This window comes from Dama dama, chromosome 9 (assembly GCF_033118175.1).
Source record: "Dama dama isolate Ldn47 chromosome 9, ASM3311817v1, whole genome shotgun sequence".
Classification (NCBI taxonomy): Eukaryota; Metazoa; Chordata; class Mammalia; order Artiodactyla; family Cervidae; genus Dama; species Dama dama.
Genome location: NC_083689.1, coordinates 25,042,020 through 25,064,521, shown reverse-complemented (window position 1 = coordinate 25,064,521; position 22,502 = coordinate 25,042,020). Strand labels below are relative to the sequence as shown.

The window sequence follows — 22,502 nt, the reverse complement described above, 5'->3', positions numbered from 1 at the left end:
TTTTTAGAACACTGAAATGAACTTACTCCTTCTTTTTTTCCTTTTCTCTCCATCTTCTCCAATCTCACCCTCTTCATCATCCTCTTCCTCTGACCCGCTGATATCAGAGCCTGATATTTCTTCCCCTTGAACAGAAATTTAATACAATGATATTTATTCTGTACCAGATCACTGCCTATTCAGGAAATGCCTATATCAACTTTCTTCATTAAGTTTTTGTGCCCTAAACAAACCTTATTTTAATATTCCTAGAGAGTATATCAGATATGTTAACCTCAGAAACAGATATACACAGAGGTTCTATTTTTAAAGTTCCTAAAGAGAAGTTAGACTTTGACCTATTTCAACTTTCAAATGATTAGTTTACAGTTTTAAATGTTACACGTTAGAGATATTATTTCAGTGTTTGAAAAATATGATGCTTTGGGAAGCATTTTTTCCTCAGTTTCCTGTTTAAGATTTTATTTATTTTTATAAATGCCACATCTCACTGGCTCATTTCTTTTGCTTCTTTAGTTTTTGGCTGCACTGGGTCTTCGTTACCATGAGCAGGCTTCTCCAGTTGCAGCTGGCAGGCTCTAGAGCACGTGGGCTCTGTAGTTATGGCACACAGGCTCAGCTGGAGTCCGTGGGATCTTAGTTCCCTGATCAGGTATCGAACTTGGGCCCCCTGAATTGAGAGCATGGGCTCTTATCCACTGGACCACCAGGAAAACCTATAAGATTTTAAATAATTTATTCAACCTTTTTATATTTTAAGAGCCATAAAACTGTCATCTAACACATGATCCCACTTTTAGGACTATATCTCATGAAGTAATAGAAGAAGGGCTTATTTGTACAACAAATATGTTAACTTAAAAAAAATTTTTTAAAAGGAAATTATAAAGCTAATATTAATGCAAATCAGTACTATTGCACCTTCAAAGTAGTTATTTAAAATTACCACTGTCCACATAAGAAATATCTAGGAAAATAAAGATAACTGGGTAGGAGGGAGTAAAACATACACTAATCATAATAGTGAACCTAAAAAACAAAAAATGGAAAGAATTCAGAGTCTTGGGAAAAGAAATTCATTAAACATATATTTCTTCATGTCTAGAAACAATGACACCTTGGCAGCAATGAGTACACGTAATGCCTACATCTTGGTTTCTAAATACCATTCTCCAATGAAAGGAACCAGGAAGAAACAGATGATTTTTAAGAACAGGGTAAGAAAAATATAAAAATGAGCCTCAAACACCTGTGGTGCCAGAAAATCAGGAAGTGCTCAAAAAATAAGCAAACAAACTAATGACAGCATGCTGAAAGGATACAGGAACTACCCTGAAAGATCTCCTAATGGCCAAAGCTGGAACAATTTGAACAATAAAATAAATAATATTATTGTATCATAAACCCACAGACTAAAATAAATATCCATGAGTCCATACTGACATTAAAAAATACTCAAACAAATAGGGGAGAGGAGACCAATCTTCCTTACACTAAAATTCAGAACACTAAACATCAGAAAGAAAAATGGGAAGAAAACGTTATCATTGAGCAAATCCACAGGACTACTGTTGGATGCCAAAATTAGTGAGAAAAAAGTATGATGAGAAACAGTAGTTTTGTATAGTGTCACAGTATATCTCCACAAGATACAAATTAAATACAAAGGAAATAATAAAATAAATTTACAGTGGAGAAAGTTTGCAGAATAATTATGAGACGTGAAAGTCACTCAGTTGTGTCTGACTCTTTGCAACCCTATGGACTATTCAGTCCAGGCCAGAATACTGGAATGTGTAGCCCTTCCCTTCTCCAGGCGATCTTTCAGTGGTGAAAATTTGCAGAATAATTATGAGAAAACTACAGATAAATTCAAATTGAGGAACATTCTACAAATATATGACCAGTACTCTTCAAAAATGTCATGATTACAAAGACTGAGGAATTAAGAGACTGAAGGAAATTAAACAGACATGACAACTATCAATAAATGCAATCTATGATCTATAACTGAATCTTGAACTACAAAAAAAGGGCATTAAAGAGAAAACTGTCAAAATTCTAGTAAGAATCTATGGATTAGTTAAAAAGTTGTATGATTGTAAACTTCCTGGTGTGATAATCATCTTACATGATTATGTAAGATGCTGACCTCAGGGGAAGCCGGGTAACAGGTACATAGAACTCTCCTTGCTATACTTGTGAGTTTTCTATAAACCTAAAATTACTTCAAAGTTAAAAAGTTATTCTTTTAATATTTTTGCCTATTTTTAGATTACGCCTATGATCAACTCTATTAACTGGATTATAAGAAATGTCCTAAGAGTGTAAATAAAATGAAGTTTATTAAAAATAAAGTTAGCATTACCATATATCTAGCAACTTCACCTCTGGATATATATCCAAAAGAACTGAAAGCAAGGACTCGAACAGGTATTTGTACACTGACATTCATAACAGCATTATTCCCAATAGTCAAAAGGTAGAAGCAACCCAAGTATACATCAACAGATAAAAGGATAAAAAAAAAAAAAAATGCAAGAAAATTCTGACACATGCTACAATATGGATGACTACTGAGGACCTTACGCCAAGTAAAATAAGCCAGACACAAAAGGAGACATATTATATGATTCTACTTATATGGGGTACTTAGAATACTCAAATTCAGAGAGATAGAAAGTAGAATAATGGTTACCAGGGATTGAGGGGGAGAGAGGGATGGGGAATTAGCATTTAATGGGTACAGAGAGAGGTTCATTTTGGGATTATTAAGAAGTCCTGGAGACGGAAGCTGGTGACAGTTGTAGAACAATGCGAATGTATTTAATACCATAGAACTTAACACAAAAAATAGTTAAAATGGTAAATTTTATGTTATGTATTATATATTTTACCACAATTTTAAAAATGCAAAAAATGGATCAGCAATATAAAGGTATGAACTCAACACTAACAAATCTAAGAAATTTTACATCTTTGAAACATACTGACTATAAATACCACCTAGTGGTCACAGTTAAAATACCAAATTCCATTATCTAAGAGGCAGCTAAATTATAGCTCTTCCTCAACAATCTTACTCAAATTTATTGAATCAGCACCTTCTTCAAATGTTTGTGATGTCTGGATCTGGATTTTACATCTGATTTAACCAGTTTCCCCGTAGACTGGAGAGAAGCAATTTCAAAGCCCTTTATTCACCAGGTATGTAAAGGAGCCCTGTGCCAGTTAGTTCATAGCACGAAGATTCAAGGAGTTACTGACCAACTAACGATGGTTGGTAAATTTCTCACCCTCATGACAAGGTCTTCAAATTTTCTAAATGTCTAACATTATATCTTGTTAGAAAAGGATTTCCAAAATAGAATCTCGAGTTCAAATTTAAATATGAAAGCATATTTTCAAGGCCATGCAATCAATTTTTACTTATAGTAAACTTGGTTTACATGAGCAGTCAACGCACTGATTATGTTAGAGCCTTTGTTTGTGTGGATCACAACAAACTGTGGAAAATTCTTAGAGAGATGGGAATACCAGACTACCTTACCTGCCTCCTGAGAAACTTGTATGCAGGTCAAGAAGGAACAGTTAGAACCAGAACAACTGACTGGTTCAAAACTGGAAAGGAAGTACAACAAGGCTGTATATTGTCACTCTGCTTATTTAACTTCTATGCAGAGTATATCATGTGAAATGCTGGGCTGGATGAATCACAAGCTGGAATCAAGATTGCTGGAAGAAGTTATCAACAACCTCAGATATGAAGATGATACCACTCTAATGGCACAAAGTGAAGAGGAACTAAAAAGCTTGTTGATGATGGTGAAAGAGGAGAGTGAAAAAGCTGCCTTAAAACTCAGCAATAAAAGAACTAAGATCATGGCATCTGGTCCCATCACTTTATGACAACTACAAGGGGAGAAAGTGGAAACAGTGACAAATTTTATTTTTTTGGATTCCAAAATCACTGTAGATGGTGACTATAGCCATGAAATTAAAAGACACTTGCTCCTTGGAAGGAAAGCTATGACAAATCTAGACAGCATATAAAAAGCAGAGATACAAAAGCAGAGGTATCACTTTGCCAACCAAGTTCCACATAGTCAAAGCTATGGTTTTTCCAGTAGCCATGTATGGATTCTGGACCATGTATGGAGAGTTGGACCATAAAGAAGGCTGAGTGCCAAAGAATTGATGCTTCTGAACTGTGGTGCTGGAGAAGACTCTTGAGAGGACCTTGGAATGCAAGGAGATCAAACCAGTCAATCTTAAAGGAAACAAACCCTGAATACTCATTGAAGGACTGATGCTGAAGTTCCAATATTTTGGCCACCTGACGTAAAGAGCCAACTCATTGGAAAAGACCCTGATGCTGGGAAAGACTGAAGGGGGCAGCAGAGGATGAGATGGTTAGATAGCATCACGACTCAGTGGACATGAATTTGAGGAGACTCCAGGAGATAGTGGACAGGGAAGCCTGGTGTGCTGCAGTTCATGGGGTTGCAAGGAGTGGAATGCAACTGGGCAACTGAACAACAACAAACAAACTAGGTTCACCCATAACTCTGTGATTGCTTTATTTACTTCAAATAATAGTGCCTGATATTTATTACAAAGAACTCTGGTCATAATAACTAATTACATGTACGGCAGAACTCACTCATATAGAGAGAAACAAAACTTCCTTGTTTAGTAAATGGTCATATGAAATCTTTACAAAAGATCATGAAGACTGAGATGGAGGTTTAAATCAAATGAATTTTTAAATCACTACACAAATATTACATAATTTTACTTGAACTTAATGTGAAAATTCTTAATAATATAAGTAGCAAGTTACTTTGCAAAAATATTCCCTTAAACATCAATGTCAGACATTCAGAGAATTTTTAATATGTGGTTTTGTTAGAACACTTATTGGTTAAACAACACATTTTTAGGCCTCTTGAGGAACCTATATGCAAGTCAGGAAGCAACAGTTAGAACTGTACATAGAACAACAGACTGGTTCCAAATAGGAAAAGAAGTATGTCAAGGCTGTCTACTGTCACCCTGCTTATTTAACTTATATGCAGAGTACATCATGAGAAACACTGGGCTGGAAGAAGCACAAACTGGAATCAAGATTGCTGGGAGAAATATCAATAAACTCAGATATGCAGATGACACCACCCTTATGGCAGAAAGTGAAGAGGAACTAAAAAGCCTCTTAATGAAAGTGAAACAGGAGAGTGAAAAAGTTGGCTTAAAGCTCAACATTCAGAAAACTAAGATCATGGCATCTGGTCCCATCACTTTATGGCAAATAGATAGGGAAACAGTGGAAACAGTGGCTGAATATTTCTGGGCTCCAAAATCACTACAGATAGTGATTGCAGCCATGAAATTAAAAGACGCTTACTCCTTAGAAGGAAAGTTATGACCAACCTAGACAGCATATTAAAAAGCAGAGACATTACTTTGCCAACAAAGGTCCATCTAGTCAAGGCTATGGTTTTTCCAGTGGTCATGTATGGATGTGAGAGTTGGACTGTGAAGAAAGCTGAGTGCTGAAGAATTGATGCTTTTGAACTGTGGTGCTGGAGAAGACTCTTGAGAGTCCCTTGGACTGCAAGGAGATCCAACCCGTCCATCCTAAAGAAGGTCAGTCCTGGGTGTTCACTGGAAGGACTGATGCTGAAGCTGAAACTCCAATACTTTGGCCACCTCATGAGAAGAGTTGACTCATTGTAAAAGACCCTGATGCTGGGAGGGACTGGGGACAGGAGGAGAAGGGGACGACAGAGGATGAGATGGCTGGATGGGATCACCGACTCGATGGACATGAGTACGAGTAAACTCCGGGAGTTGGTGACGGACAGGGAGGCCTGGTGTGCTGCAATTCATGGGGTCGCAGAGTCAGACACTGCTGAGTGATTTGAACTGAAGATTAATATTTTCAAGAAAACGTTACCTTCTTCAAGCTTTTTTTTCAGTTCTTCTATTTCCTTCTGAAACTGACGAAGCAAAGCATCCTTTGGATCTTCATTAATTCTAGCTTTGTTTTTAATATTCTTAGCACGATTAGCATACCGCAATGTACTGATGGTTTCATCATAATTGTAATCTGCTGGCCCAATATTTGCACACTGTTGAATGAGGAACACAAAACATTTCACTGTACATGTGATACAGTTAAAAATTTTTAATTTATTTTTATAAATAATATTTATAATATTATTTTTATTATTACATTTTAATTTTTAAAATTTATTTATATTTTGGCCACGCTGCATGGCATGCATGATCTTAGTTCCCTGACCAGGGATGGAAACTGCAGCATCCCTTGAAGTGGAAGCATGAAGTCTTAATCACTCACTGGACTACCAGGGAAGTCCCAACATACTTAAAATTAATACTACAATTATGAATATATCAAAGAATTCTGGAACATATTTCCACTCTGGCCATGAAAAAGAGGGCATCACCCCATGGGTTTCCAAACAATCCAATTATAGGTTAGCACACATAGTGTGCTGGAAAAAATAACCACAAATTTTAAAATGTAAAATAATCAATAGCTTTTAAAATGTTATGAATATCAACTGCTGGCATAAATCAGAATCTTAAAATTTTCCTGATAGTAACTAAACCACCAATTAAGTCTTACCATCATGGTTTTTGAATTTCCTCCTAAAGAATCCTGAAGAAGACGAGTCAATTTAGAGTTACGATAAGGCACATGAGTGCTTTTTCCATCAACCAAGGCAGAAATAACATTGCCAAGGGTGGAAAGCGAAAGATTGATTTTTGTAGCTTCTTTCAGGCGCTGTCCAGTAGCTCCAGTCTTTGCTTGTCTTTCTGAACCCTAGCAATAAACAGAGACAGAAGTAAAGCTATAACAAAAAAATACAGAATATTCTTCCCAAAGTTAAAAAATATATATATTTTAACAGTAAAAACTAGTATGGTATCTGGAATTCACTTCAAAATAATACTGGAAGGGAAGAAGTGGCTGAGGGTAGAGATGAAATAGAACTGAACATGAACTGATAACTATTAAAGTTGAGTGGTGAGTACTTGGAAAATTATACTATTCTTTGTTCGTATATGTTAGAAACAGTTCTTAATTAATAGTAAGTTAAACACACATATAAATTCACTTGAGTTATTACTCATTTATAAAATAAAAAGAAACTACAAGAGTTATTCTTAACCAGCATCCTATTACTTACAGCAAGATCTACAAGATGAAGCTTCCCCATCCTGACATGCATGTTACCATCAACACCTTTTTCACTGCATTCTATAGTAATTGTAAAGATGGCATGCGAACGGGAACTATGTTCATTCATATTAGTTGCACCAACAGAACCTTGAATAAAAGAAGGAAACTCTTGAAAACTACTAACAACAGGGAATGCCTCTAAAAATAATATCCAAAATACTGAATTTCATCACAGCCAAAAGCCAGAGAACATGGTTAAAACACAAAAGCTTAGGTGTATTTAGCTATGAAATTTCTGACATTTATGTTGGTAATAAAAAACTAATTTTTTTATATTAAAGAGGTACTTTTAGGACAAAATACTTAATTTCAAGTATTACTGACTTAAAAAATTAACTAACTGACTTTAAAATATATGTTAAATAGTTCAAAAAATAAACTTCTGTTTCAGCTGTCTCTAAAAGGTATTATATTCTGGGAAACAATCACAGGAATACTTTCACATATACGTTAGATGATAACAAAAATCTTCAGGGTAAAACCATTTACAACAGCAAGACATCAAAAACAACCAATAGGGCAGCAGTTAATCAATTATATTAATAGAATAGTCACACTATGGATTACGAAGCAGTCTCTTAAAAAAATAAGGTAGATCTTAATGACATGGAAAGATACCCAAAACATAAGAACTAGAGAGAAAAAAGTTAGACAGGAGTATAGAGTATAATCCCATTTCTGTAAAACAAAAGGATCCATTCAAAATATGCTAAGAATTTGAGTGTGTATAAATGTTTTACATGAATATATTGTGCACATAAAAATATGCTTTGTTTTTCACAATGGGCATGTATGGGTTTTTTCCTTAAATTCCAAAGTACTTGAAAAGCAATATGTTAATTTCATCCAACACCAAAACTATTTTCCTACTATATATTCATGTACAGGCAAGCTGCAATTTTAGAATTTAAACATTAAAAGGGTACTCTTTATCAGCAAATAGCTATATTAGAAGTCAGATAACTAGAATGTAAATTGCATAGATAAGGAAGAGAAAAGCTCAATGAAAGAAGGTAAATGGAAATCAGTGAGGGACAATGCAAGGATTTGTGACTCCTCATACATAATCTTTTCTATTTTCTTTCAAATCATGAATTTTTAAAAATCAAATTTATGAATTTTCCCATGATATAAAAAAACAGATAAATCTGACATCACTTCAAATCATCTTATCAGAAGAAACACTATACATATTTCCACAGCGTCAATTCAGTTCAGTTCAGTCGCTCAATCATGTCCGACTCTTTGTGACCCTATGGAATGCAGCTCGCCAGGTTTCCCTGTCCGTCACCAACTCCCAGAGCTTGCTCAAACTCATGTCCATCAGGTCGGCGATGCCATCCAACCATCTCATCCTCTGTCGTCCCCTTCTCCTCCTGCCTTCAATCTTTCCCAGCATCAGGGTCTTTTCCAATGACTCAGTTCTTCGCATTAGGTAGCCAAAGTATTGGAGTTTCAGCTTCAGTCCTTCCAAGGAATATTCAGGACTGATTTCCTTTAGGATTAACTGGTGTGATCTCCTTGCAGTCCAGGGGACTCAAGAGTCTTCAACACCACAGTTCAAAAGCATCAATTCTTCAGCGCTCAGCTTTTTTTATGGTCCAACTCTCACATCCATACAAAACTACTGGAAAAACCATAGTTTTGACTAGACGGACCTTTGTCAGCAAAGTAATGCCTTGCTTTTTAAGACACTGTCTAGGTTTGTCATAGCTTTTCTTCCAAGGAGCAAGCGTCTTTTAATTTCATGGCTGCAATCCCCATCTGCAATGATTCTGGAACCCAAGAAATAAAGTCTGTCATTGTTTTCACTGTTTCCCCATCTATTTGCCATGAAGTGATGGGACTGGATGCCATGATTTTCATTTTTTGAATGTTGAGTTTTAAACCATCTTTTTCACTATTTTTTAAGTCAACTCTTTCACTTTCATCAAGAGGTTCTTCAGTTCCTCTTCACTTTCTGCCATAAGGGCGGTATCACTGCGTATCTGAAGTTATTTTACATCTCTCCCACCAATCTTGATTCCAACTTGTGCTTCATCCAGCCCAGCATTTCACATTGATGTCTGCGTCAAAGATAAGTAAGCAGAGTGACAATATACAGCCTTGATATACCCTTTCCCAATTTGGAACCAGTCTGTTGCTCCATATCTGGTTCTAACTGTTGCTTCTTGACCTGCATACAGATTTCTCAGGAGGCAGGTAAGGTGGTCTGGTATTCCAATCTCTTGAAGAATTTTACAGTTTGTTGTGATCCACACAGTCAGAGGCTTTAAGTAGTCAATAAAACAGAAGTAGAAGTTTCTCTGGAACTCTCTTGCCTCCTCTATGATCCAACGGATGTTGGCAATTTGATCTCTGGTTCCTCTGCCTTTTCTAAATCCAGCCTGAACACCTGGAAATTCTCAGTTCATGTACTCTTGAAGCCTTGCTTGTAAAATTTTTAGCATTACTTTGCTAGCATGTGAGATGAGTGCAATTGTGAGGTAGTTTGAACATTCTTTGGCACTGCCTTTCTTTGGGATTGGAATGAAAACTGACTTTTTCTAGTCCTGTGGCCACTGCTGAATATTCCAAAATTGCTGGCATATTGAGTCCAGCACTTTAACAGCATCATCTTTTAGGATTTTAGGATTCCACAGCATAGGGCTTATTTTATCTTACTTTTTTCCCACTTAACATTATCTCTACATATATTTCCATGTTAAAAACAAACTTAAAATTTTTTACTAAAATTGATTTGTTATTGCCTTGCTGAGGGATATTTGGAATTGTTTCCTATTTTAGTTATATTTTATAAAGGAAACTAATATGAGTATCTTGAGCAGATACTTTTTTTCTCTTTAGAATTATATCCGTGGGATGTATTTTTTTAAACTGGAACTACCTTATGAAATGACGGGAATAGTTTTATAGCTATGTGATTATCCAATCAAACTACAGCAGTGTTTTAATTTGGAGAGGAAGTCTAATTTGAAAAAGTCATATTTAATATTTTAATACCTATTATTTTTGCAATATAAGTAAAGCATGCTACTTATGATTGTGATTTTTCTCTCTTTTCAGTCATGAAAACAAACCAATGTGACAGACGTTATATCAAAAGTGACCTACATTAAATTTTACAATGCCTAGGAGAGAACAGCTTGCAGCAATTGAGTAGATTCAATGACCCAACCTAACGATACATCACATAATGGAAATAAAACTAAACACTTTCATAGCTGTAATTTTTGTCAAAATATTTATTTTGGAATATAAAATTAAATTATTTTTGTTTTACAAGAGGGTACAGAAAAACTGATGCCAATCCTCCTCCATACCACCCTCCCTCCTCCTCCTTGGCAATCACTAGTCTGTTCTCTGTATCTATGAGTCTGGTTCTGTTTCATAGATATGTCCCGTTGTGCTGTATTTTGGATCCCACATATAAGTCATATTACATGGTGTTTATCTTTTTCTTTCTTACTATGAAAATCTCTAGGTCCATCCATATTGCTGCAAATGGCATTATTTCATTCGTTTTTGGTATGAATAACTGAGTTTCCCAGATGGCGCTAGTGGTAAAGAACTTGCCTGCCAATGCAGGAGATATAAGAGACACGGGTTCAATCCCTGGGTCAGGAGGTCATGGCAACCCACTCCAGTATTCCTAACTAGAGAATCCCATGGACAGGAGCCTGGCAGGCTGTGGTCCACGAGGTTGCAATCAGACATGACTGAAACAACTTAGCATGCACATACGCAATATCACAGTACATGTATATATACATATATATTGATTCATATTAATGTGTACATATATTATGTATTAATATGTGTACATGTGTATGTTAATATATATACATGTATTACTTTATATATCACATAAATATATCTATATATTAGTATATACACATATATATTAATTTACAAACACACACACACCACATCTTTTTTATCCATTTATCTGTCAATGGATATTTAAGTTGTTTCCAAGTCTTGGATATTGTGAATATTAATGCCACGAATACTAGGTTGCATGTATCTTTTTTTTCTTAAGTTGTTCAATACATATTTTTTTTAATTGAAAGATAATTGCTTTACACAATTTTGTTGTTTTCTGTCAACCTCAACATGAAGCAGCCACAGGTATATATATATATCCCCTCCCTTTTGAACCTCCCTCCCCATCCCACCCCTCTAGATGGATACAGAGCCCCTGTTTGAGTTTCCTGAGACATACAGCAAATTTCCATTTGCTATATTTTACATATGGTAGTGTAAGTTTCCATCTTACTCTTCCCATATATCTCACCCTCTCTTCCCCTCTCCCCATGTCCATAAGTATATTCTCTAAATCTGTTTCTCCACTACTGCCCTGTAAATAAATTCTTCAGTACCATTTTTTCTAGATTCCTTACATGTGCATTAGAATATGATATTTATCTTTCTCTTTCTGACTCACTTCACTCTGTATAATAGGTTCTAGGCTCATCCACCTCATCAGAACTGACTCAAATGCATTCCTTTTTATGGCTGAGTAATATTCCATTGTGTATATGTACCACAACTTCTTTATCCATTCATCTGTTGTTAGACATCTAGGTTGCTTCCATGTTCTAGCTATTGTAAATAGTGCTGCAATGAACAATGGGATACATGTGTCTTTTTCAACCCTGGTTTCCTCAGGGTATATGCCTAGGAGTGGGATTGCTGGGTCAGATTGTGGTTTTATTCCCAGTTTTTTAAGGAATCTCCATACATTCTTCCATAGTGGCTGTATCAATTTACATTCCCACCAACAGTGTTAAGAGCGTTTCCTTTTCTGCACACCCTCTCCAGCATTTATTGTTTGTCAATTTTTTGATGATGACCATTCTGACTGGTGAGAGGTGATATCTCATTGTGGTTTTGATCTGCATTTCTCCTAATAATGAGCAGTGTTGAGCATCTTTTCATGTGTTTGTTAGCCATCTGTATGTCCTCTTCGGAAAAAATGGCTCTTTATGTCTTTTTTCCCACTTTTTGACTGGGTTGTTTGAGTTTCTAGCATTGAGTTGTATGAGCTGCTTGTATATTTTGGAAATTAACCCTTCGTCAGTTGTTTCATGTGCTATTATTTTCTCCCATTCTGAGGGTTGTCTTTTCACCTTGCTTATACTTTCCTCTGCTGTGCAAAAGCTTTTAAGTTTAATCAGGCCCCACTTGTTTACTTTTGTTTTTATTTCCCTTACTCTAGGAAGCGGGTCACAGAGGATCTTGCTTTATGTCATTGAGTGTTCTGCCTATATTTTCCTCTAAGAGTTTTATAGTTTCTGGTCTTATATTTAGGTCTTTAATCCATTTCCAGTTTATCTTTGTGTATGATGTTAGGAAGTGTTCTAATTTCATTCTTTGACATGCAGCTGTCCAGTTTTCCCAGCACCATTTATCAAAGAGGCTGTCTTTGTCTGATTGTATATTCTTGCCTCTTTTGTCAAAAATAAGGTACCAATAGGTGCATGGGTTTATTTTGGGGCTTTCTATCTTGTTCCACTGGTCAATATTTCTGTTTTTGTGCCAGTACCATACTGTCTTGATGACTATAGCTTTGTAGTATAATCTGAAGTCAGAAGGTTGGTTCCTCCAGCTCCACTCTTCTTTCTCAAGACTGCTTTGGCTATTTGGGGTCTTTTGTGTTTCCATATGAATTGTGAAATTTTTTGTTCTAGTTCTGTGAAAAATGCCATGGTAATTTGATAGGGATTGCACTGAGTCTGTAGACTGCATTTGGCAGTATAGCCACTTTCATAATATTGATTCTTCCTACTCAGGAACATGGAATATCTCTCCATCTGTTTATGTTGTCTTTGATTTTTTCATCAGTGTCTCATAATTTTCTGTGTACATTCTTTTGTCTCCTTGGGTAAGTTTATTCCCACATATTTAATTCTTTTTGTTGCAATTGTGAATGGGATTGATTCCTTAACTTCTCTGATTTTTCATTGGTAGTATATAGAAACGTTTAAGTGATTTCTGTGTATTGATGTTGTATCTTGCAACTTTGCTAAATTCACTAATCAGATCTAGTAATTTTCTGATACTATCTTTAGGGTTTTCTATGTACAGTATCATGTCATCTGCACACAGTGAGAGCTTTACTTCTTTTCCAATCTGGATTCCTTTTATTTTTTTTCTTCTCTGATTGCTGTAGCTAGGACTTCCAGAACTATGTTGAATAACAGTGGTGAAAGTGGACACCTTTGTCTTGTTCCTGATTTTTGGGGGAATGCTTTCAGTTTTTCACCATTGAGAATAATGTTTGCTGTAGGCTTCTCATATACACCCTTTACTACACTGAGGTAGGTTCCTTCTATGACCATTTTTTGAAAAGATTTAATCATAAACGGGTGGTGAATTTTGTCAAAGGCTTTTTCTGCATCTATTGAGATTAACATATGGTTTTTATCTTTCAATTTGTTAATATGGTATATATCACATTGGTTGATTTGCATATAATGAAGAATCTTTGGATTCCTGGAATAAACCCAACTTGATCATGCTGTATGAGCTTTCTGATGTGTTGCTGAATTCTGTTTGCTAAAATTCTGTTGAGGATTTTTGCATCTATGTTCATCAGTGATATTGGCCTATAGCTTTCTTTTTTGGTGTTGTCTGTGTCTGGTTTCTGTATCAGGGTGATGGTGGCCTTGTAGAATGAGTTTGGAAGTGTTCCTTCCTCTGCAATTTCTTCAAAGAGTTTTAGAAGGATAGGCATTAGCTCTTCTCTAAATGTTAGATAGAATTCTCCTGTGAAGCCATCTGGTCCTGGGCTTTTGTTTTTTGGGAGATTTTTTTTTAATCACAGCTTCAATTTCAATGCTTGTAATTGGGTTGTTCATAATTTCTATTTCTTCCTGGTTCAATCTTAAAAGATTGAACTTTTCAAAGAACCTGTCCATTTCTTCCAGGTTATCCATTTTATTGCCATATGGTTGTTCATAACAGTCTCGTATAATCCTTTGTATTTCTGCATTGTCTATTGTAACCTCTCCTTTTTCATTTCTAATTTTGTTGATTTGATTCTTCTTTTTTTCTTGATGAGTCTGGCTAAAGGTTTGTCTATTTTGTTTATCTTCTCAAAGAACCAGTTTTTAGTTTTATTAATCTTTACGATTGTGTTTTTCATTTCTTTTTCATTTATTTCTGCTCAGATCTTTATGAATTCTTTCCTTCTACTAATCTGGGGGGGGAGGTGTTCTTTCTCCAGTTGTTTCAGGTGTAAAGGTAGGTTGTCTAGTCTATGTTTTTCTTGTTCCTTGAGGTAGGATTGTATTGCTATAAACTTCCCTCTTAGGACTGCTTTTGCTGCATCCCACAGGTTTTGAGTTGTTGTGTTTTCATTGTCATTTGTTTCTAGAAATTTTTTTATTTCCCTTTTGATTTCTTCAGTAACTTGTTGGTTATTTAGAAATGTGTTATTTAATCTCCATGTGTTTGTGCTTCTTACAGTTTTTTTCTTGTAATTGATATCTAGTCTCATAGCATTGTGGCTGGAGAAGATGTTTGATACGATTTCAATTTTCTTAAATTTACTGAGGTTTGATTTGTGACCCAAGATGTGGACTATCCTGGAGAATATTCCATGTGCACTTGAGAAGGTGTATTCTTCTGCATTTGGATGGAATGTCCTGAAGATATCTATGAGATCCACTTCATCTAATGCATCATTTAAGACTTGTATTTCCTTATTAATTTTCCATTTTGATGATCTGTCCATTGGTGTGAGTAGGGTGTTCAAGTTTCCTACTATTATTGTGTTACAGTCAACTTCTGTTTTTAGGTTTGTTAACATGTCTTATGTCTTATGTATTGAAGTGCTCCTATGTTGGGTGCATAGATATTTACAATTGCTATGTCTTCCTCTTGGATTGATTCCTTTATCATTACATGGTGTCCTTCCTTATCTCCTGTAATCTTTTTAATTTTAAAGTGTATTTTGTCTGATAAAAGGACTGCTATTCCAGCTTTCTTTTGCTTCCCATTTGCATGGAATATATTTTACCATCCTCTCACTTTCAGTCTATATGTGTCTTTAAGTCTGAAGTGAGTTTCTTGTAGACAGCATATATATGGGTCTTGTTTTTTTTATCCATTCAGCCAGTCTGTGTCTTTTGGTTGGAGCACTTAATCCATTTAAAATAATTATTGATATATATGTCCCTATTGCCATTTTCTTAATTGTTCAGGATTGATTTTGTAGCTCTTTTTTCTTCTATTTCTTGACTATATAAGTCCATTTAGCATTTGTTGTAAAGCTGGTTTGGTGATATTGAATTCTCTTAACTTTTGCTTGTCTGAAAAGCTTCTGATTTCTCTGTCAATTTTGAATGAGATCCTTGCTGGGTACAGTAATCTTGGTTGTAGATTTTTTCCTTTCAGTACTTTAAATATATCCTGCCATTCCCTTCTGGCCTATAGTTTCTGCTGAAAGATCAGCTGTTAAGCGTATGAGGTTTCCCTTGTATGTCACATGTTGCTTCACCCTTGCTGCTTATAATATTCCTTGTGTTTAGTCTTCGTTAGTTTGATTGGTATGTGTCTTGGGGTGTTTCTCCTTGGGTTTATCCTGTACGGGACTCTTTGTGCCTCTTGTACTTGATTGGCTATTTCCTTTTCCATGTTGGGGAAATTTTCAGTTATAATCTCTTCAAAAATTTTTTCATATTCTTTCTTTTGCTCTTCTTCTTCTGGGACCCCTAAAATTCAAAGGTTGGTACATTTGATATTGTCCCAGAGGTCTCTGAGGCTATCTGCAGTTCTTTTTGTTCTTTTTACTTTATTCTGCTCTTCAGAAGTTATTTCCACCATTTTATCTTCCAGCTCACTGATTTGTTCTTCTGTTTCAGATATTCTGCTATTGATTCCTTCTAGAGCATTTTTAATTTCAGTAATTGTGTTGTTTGTCTCTGCATGTTTATTCTTTAATTCTTCTAGGTCTTTGTTAATCGTTAATTCTAGGTCTTTGTAATTGCATCTTCTCCATTTTCTTTCAAGGTTTTTGATCATCTTTACTATCATTATTCTTAATTCTTTTTCAGGTAGTTTGCCTATTTCCTCTTCATTTATTTGGACTTCTGTGTTTCTAGTTTGTTCCTTCATTTGTGTAGTATCTCTCTGCCTTTTCATTATTATTTTTTTTTAACTTATTGTGTCTGAGGTCTCCTTTTCCCAGGCTTCAAGGTTGAATTCTTTCTTTCTTTTGGTTTCTGCCCTCCTAAGGTTGGTCCAGTGGTTTGTGTAAGTTTTGTATAAGGTGAAATTTGTTCTGAGTTTTTGTTTGTTTGTTTGTTTTTCCTCTGATGGCAAGGCTGAGTGAGGTGGTAACCCTGTCTGCTGCTGACTGGGTTTGTATTTCTGTTTGGTTTGTTGTTTAGATGAGGCTTCCTGCACAGGGTGCTACTGGTGGTTGGGTGATGCCGGGTCTTGTATTCCAATGGTTTCCTTTGTGTGAGTTCTCACTATTTGATACCCCCAAGGGTTAGTTCTCTGGTAGTCTAGGGTCTTGGAGTCACTGCTCCCACTCCAAAGGCTCAGGGCTTGATTTCTGGTCAGGAATGAAGATTCCACAAGTGGTTTGTTATGGCATTAAGTGAGATTAAAACAAATATCCAAAAATGAGAAACCAAAGATGAGCCCCGGACAAATGGCAGTTACAAAATCAGGCAAATAATAATTAAAATAATGGAATATACATATATACATATACACCCATGAGCAAAGTCAAAAGAGTCCAACAAAAATCAAGTACAATAGACTGACCCAGCAAACAAAGGAAATCAAAAATTGTATTTACCAGTTAAGAACACACTAACTAAAGCACACACTGGAAAACAAAACTAAGGCAAGGTGGCAAGTGGGGAATAAAGCAATGAAAAGAAAACTAACAAAAATGTTGAGAGGAAAGGGAAAAAAGAAAGAATAGATATGTCGAGTTAAATAGAGGCAGATGAAGAAGATTTATATACATTAAAGATTAACTGCAAGGGGAAAAGAACAGGAGGAAAAACAAACAAAGGAATAAATGTAGAAAAATATAATAGGTTTTAAAAAATTAAAAATTAAAATTATAAAAAAAAAGGGGGGGGGGAAACCAGAAGAAAGATAAAAGGAAAACTCCACAGAACTGCAAAAGCCCAATACAAATGGAGTTTATAACAACAATAAAAAGTGTGACTGAATATACACATCTACATATATACTCATAAGCAAAATCAAAACAGTACAACAAAAATACAGTACAATAGATTGACCCATGGAACAAAGGGAACCAAAAATTATGTCTACCAGAACAAAACTAACTAAAGCACAAACTGAAAAACAAAACTAAGGCAAGATGCCAATTGGGGTATAAAGCAATGAAAATAAAACTAACAAACATGTTGAGAGGAAAGGAAAGAAAGAAAAGAAAGAAAGAATAGATTTGCAAAGTTAAACAGAAGTACATAAAGAAGATTTATATATATTAAAGATTAGCAAGGGGAAAAGAACAGTGGGAAAAGCAAACATGGGAAAAAATGCAGAAAAATAATAATAGATTTTAAAAATTAAAATTAATAAAGAGAAAAGAAAAAAAAAAAGGAAAACTCCCCAGAACTGCAAAAGCCCAATGTAGAGGCAGAGGTTTACAACAATAAAAAAATGTGACTGAGAAAAAAAAGAAAAGAAAAAAGCTCAAAAGCTTAATTAGATTTCGTAGTGCCAATAAAATCAACAACTACAATGGGGCAGGGAGAAAAAAGAAGGAAAAAAACCCAAAAGAATCTACAGAACAAGTCAAAACATAAGAATAAGAAAGGTTTTTCTTGAGTCACTGCTGTCAGAGTCCCTTCCCTCGCTGGGAGTCACAGTCCACCCCTCCTCCCTAGGATGCCCTGCAACACTGTGCTGATCTCTGGACCTGCTGTGGGGGCAGCTCAGATCCTAATCTGGTCCTACTCCTCTCTGTGTTCTTGCCTCCAATGTCCACAGCTATCAGAACTAGTGCGTTTTTTGTGGGAGCTCTCAATGACCCTTTATATATTCCACAGACACAGAGTCTGCCTAGTTGATCACGTGGATTTAATCTGCAGCTTGTACAGCTGTGGGAGGGTTTTGGGTCTCCTTCCTTAGTTACACTGCCCCTGGGTTTCAACTGTGGTTTTATTTCCACCTCTGCATGTGGGTCGTCCACTGGGGTCTGCTCCTGAGGCTGCTCTGGAGGACTTGGATGCACCGGTGAAGACCAGTGTGGAGGTGGTGCAGCTGCTTGGGTTGCAGGGGTTCTGGCAGCACCAGGTACTCAGGGGAGTCGGCAGCTAGGGCAGCAGGAAATATAGTGCTCTAGAAGGGTATGACAATATCCTTTGGCCAATATGCCAGTATTGGCCAATACGCTCCAGTTTTCTTGCCTGGAGAAGCCCCTTCCCTGACAGAGAAGCCTTGTAGGCCACCGTCTACAGGGTCGCAAAGAGTCAGACACTACAGAAGTGACCCTGTGCACACAGGCGCAAGACTTTTTTGCCTGTGGCAGCTGTGCCCCAGTGAGAGTTGAGCTTGAAGGTGGTGCAGCTGCTTGGCTTGCAGAGACCCTTGTGGCGCCAAGTGTGCAGGGACACGGACTGCCTCTGCCGCAAGAGTTATGGCCCTATCAGAGTCTTTTTTCTAGCCTCTTGTAGTTGGCGATCAGAAGGCCTCTTTGGCCGGTCTCTGTTCGCACAATCAGGCGCTGAGAGGCTTCCTTGCCTGGGGTCTCTGTTGTTCAGCACATCAGGCACATAGAGGGGCCCCCCTGGCTGGGGCCCTACTCTGTAGTTCAGTGCATCAGGCGTTTGAGGGGCCGGCCTCTCTATTGTTCAGCTGCACATGCTGGCATGTCGGGGGAGAGAGGCTATGGTGATGGCTCCATCCCCTACGCGTGACTCAGCAGTATGGCCTTGCTTCCATAGCTGCCCCACTTTCCTCCACAGGCATTTCCCACCATAATCTCCTCCCTCACATCCCCTCCGTCTCTCCGCAGTCAACAGCAGCCCTCACCAGGGGGATTGCTCCACAAACCCTAAACTCCAACCCCCAGCCACTGCATCGTCTGGGCTATGTATGGCTGCAGCAAGGACTGATTCTCATGCCATTTAGGCTGCCACAAATCAGCTGTTTCACTCTCACCCTTAAATGTTTCTCCTCTGACTCAGAAAACTGCCCCAATGTGGGGACCTGACCCCTGCTTCAGCTCCCCCACCTGCCAAAGGCAGGTCCAGTCCTACTAACACTCCTGTTTTTTCCCCTAGTTCCTTCATCCTACTGAGTTTTGCGTGAGTCAATACATTCTTTTCTGCCAGTCAGGTACTCCTGTCCACTCTCAGCTGCTGTTCTGCACACACTTCTGTGTCAGAAGGTATATTCCTGATGTATCTGTGGAGAGAGATGTGCTCCACATATACCTACTCCTCCACCATCTTGTTCTCCGCATGTATCTTTTCAAATTATACTTTTGTCTGGATATATTCCCAGGAGTGGAGCTGCTCAACTATATGGCCAACTCTAGTTTTCTGAGGAACCTCCATACTATTTTCCACAGTGGCTGCACCAAATTTACATTGTCACCAATAGTGTAGGATTCCCTTTCCCCCGCCACTCCACCCTAAATATTTAATTCTTGAACTCAATTTATTTATTAAGATTGTTTTCCTTCCTGCTCTTAGGTCTTCAAATCTCTTTACCTTCCTTTCATTTTATTTCTCCCATTAGAATTTTTTCATTTTCCTTGGACAAATCTCACATATCAAGTTAAATTAATTTTTAAGTAGTTAATGGAAGGTTTTGGTCACTATTATGAATAAATTATGTTCAAGTTTTTAATTAAATAAGCAATACATGAACATATTCCTAATACAAAAAATTTAAAAATACACACATACATAAAGCAAAGAGCAAAGGGTTTACAGCCCTTTCTTTCAATGTTATTTCCCTTTCACTAAATGTAACCACTATTAAATGTCTTCATTCTGTACTTCACATACACACATGTGAACACACACAGACAATACCTAAACACATAAAGTTTAATAATTTGGCTTTCTTAACACATATATAAATAGGATAATGCAGTACATACTTTGCTGGTTAGCTTTCTTTTTCACTTAACATCTGTAAAGTCTTTTGAGTCTCTACATGTAGATTTAACTCAGTGTTGTTTTTTATAGCTTCATTATAGTCCATAGTATTTTTGCACCATAATTTACATAACCAATATTCTACTGATGATTAGATTGCATCAAACTTCTTGCCCTTACAAATAATGCTGCAATAAGGTATTTTTTGTTCACATCAAAAAATATCTTTCTAGAATATATTCAATATATCTAGAAATAGAAACAGTGGGTCAAAGGACTGCATTCTTAAAATTTCAACAGATACACTTATATTACCCTTCAAAAAGGCTGTATATTTCCATCACCACTGACCATTTCTTCAGAGTATCACCAACCTGAATATCCTTTCATCCAAACTGATGAATAAAATATCTCCCATTGTTGTTTTAATATACATTTCCTGATTACTTGTGAAGTTGAACATCCTTTCATATACTTACTGCTGAGGATAGTTCTTCTGTGAACAACATATTCACAAATATCTTTTGCTCATTTTCCTGTAAAAATTTTGGTCTTCTATTTTTCTATTATTTGGCTTATAAGAAGGCAATTGATTTTTTAAAAATTTTTGCTTCATTTCCTTGAGTTTGCTAGATTTTAGTCTAGTCACAAATTAAAAAAAAATAAATGTTTACCTGAGACTGGTTCAAGATGGTAGAGTAGAAGGACGTGCACTCATCTTTTCCTGAGAGAGCACCAAAATTGCAACTAGCTGTTGAACAAACAACAACAGGAAGACACTGGAACCCACCAAAAAAAAGATACCCTCACATCCAAAGACAGAGGAGACGCCTCAACGAGACGGTGGGAGGGGTGCAATCACGATAAAAATCAAACCTTAAACCCACTAGGTGGGCAAACCACAAACTGGAGAACAGTAATACCTACGCCCCACATCAGGCTTTCCAACCTGGGGACCCAACAAAGGGACTGGGAATCCCCAGGGAATCTGTCCTTGAAGGCCATCAGGATTTGATTACAGGACTCCCACAGGACTGTGGGGAAACAGAGGCTCCACTCTTGGAGGGCACAAATAAAACCTTGTGTGTACCAGGACCCAGGGGAAAGAAACAGTGAGCCCACAGGAGACTGAGCCAGATCTACCTGTGAGTGTGTGAGGGTCTCCTTCAGAAGTGTTGGTTGGTGGTGGCCCAACAAAGGGACAAGGGCACTGACAACTGCAGTCTTGGGAGACGCGTCTCAGCCTAAGTCCTCTTGGAGGCGGCCAAGAGCCCTATCACAGAACCTACAGACTCTAGGACTGGGTTGCCTCAAGCCAAACAACTAACATGGAGGGAGTGCGGCCCCCTCACCAGCAGACAACTGGATTAAAGTTTTACTGAGTATGGCCCTGCCAACCAGAGCAAGACCCAGTGTTCCCCAAAGCCAATCTCTACCATCCAGAAGCTTGCACAAGTCCCTTATCCTCATCCACCAGAAGGCAGACAGAAAAAGCAGTAACTATAATCCTGAATTAATATCATAATCACAGAAAGCTAACCAGAATGAAAAGAAATAGGATTATGTCCCAGATGAAGGAACAAAATAAATCCCCAGAAAAATAACTAAATGAAGTAGAGATAGATAACCGCCTAGAAAAAGAACTCAGAATAATGACAGTGACAACAGTCCAGGATCTCAGGAAAAGAATGGAGAAGATGCAAGAAATGTTTACCAAAGACCTAGAAGAACTAAAGAACAAGCAAATAGAGATGAACAATACACTACAGCAGAGTAACTAAGGCAGAAGAATGGACAAATGATTCAGAAGACAAAATGGTGGAAATCACTGCTGCAAAACAGAAAATAGAAAAAAGAATGAAAATAAAAGAAGGCAGCCTAAGAGACCCCTGGAACAACATTAAATGCACCAATTTTCGCACGGTAGGGATGCTAGAAGAAGAGAGAGAGAAAGGACCCGAGAAAATATCTGAAGAGATAACAACTGTAAACTTCCCTAACGTGGGAAAGGAAATAGTCAACCAAGTCCAGGATACACAGGGAGTGCCAGAACAAACCCAAGGAGGAACACACCAAGGCATATAGTAATCAAACAGACAAAAACTAAAGACAAAACCAAT

The 22,502-nt window shown here is 37.0% G+C and overlaps 1 protein-coding gene across 4 annotated transcripts in view; it reads right to left on the bottom strand.

Moving 5' to 3' along the window:
- KIF3A (kinesin family member 3A) overlaps positions 1 to 22,502 on the bottom strand; it is an 85,432-nt gene that overhangs the window by 17,756 nt on the left and 45,174 nt on the right. For all 4 annotated transcript variants that reach the window (XM_061150790.1, XM_061150786.1, XM_061150788.1 and 1 more), the window contains exons 6-9: positions 7,218 to 7,357; positions 6,653 to 6,850; positions 5,957 to 6,131; positions 27 to 125 (exon numbers count right to left, since the gene is read on the bottom strand). In XM_061150790.1, the coding sequence (XP_061006773.1) occupies positions 27 to 125; positions 5,957 to 6,131; positions 6,653 to 6,850; positions 7,218 to 7,357 (612 nt within the window). The remainder of the gene's footprint in view (positions 1 to 26; positions 126 to 5,956; positions 6,132 to 6,652; positions 6,851 to 7,217; positions 7,358 to 22,502) is intronic.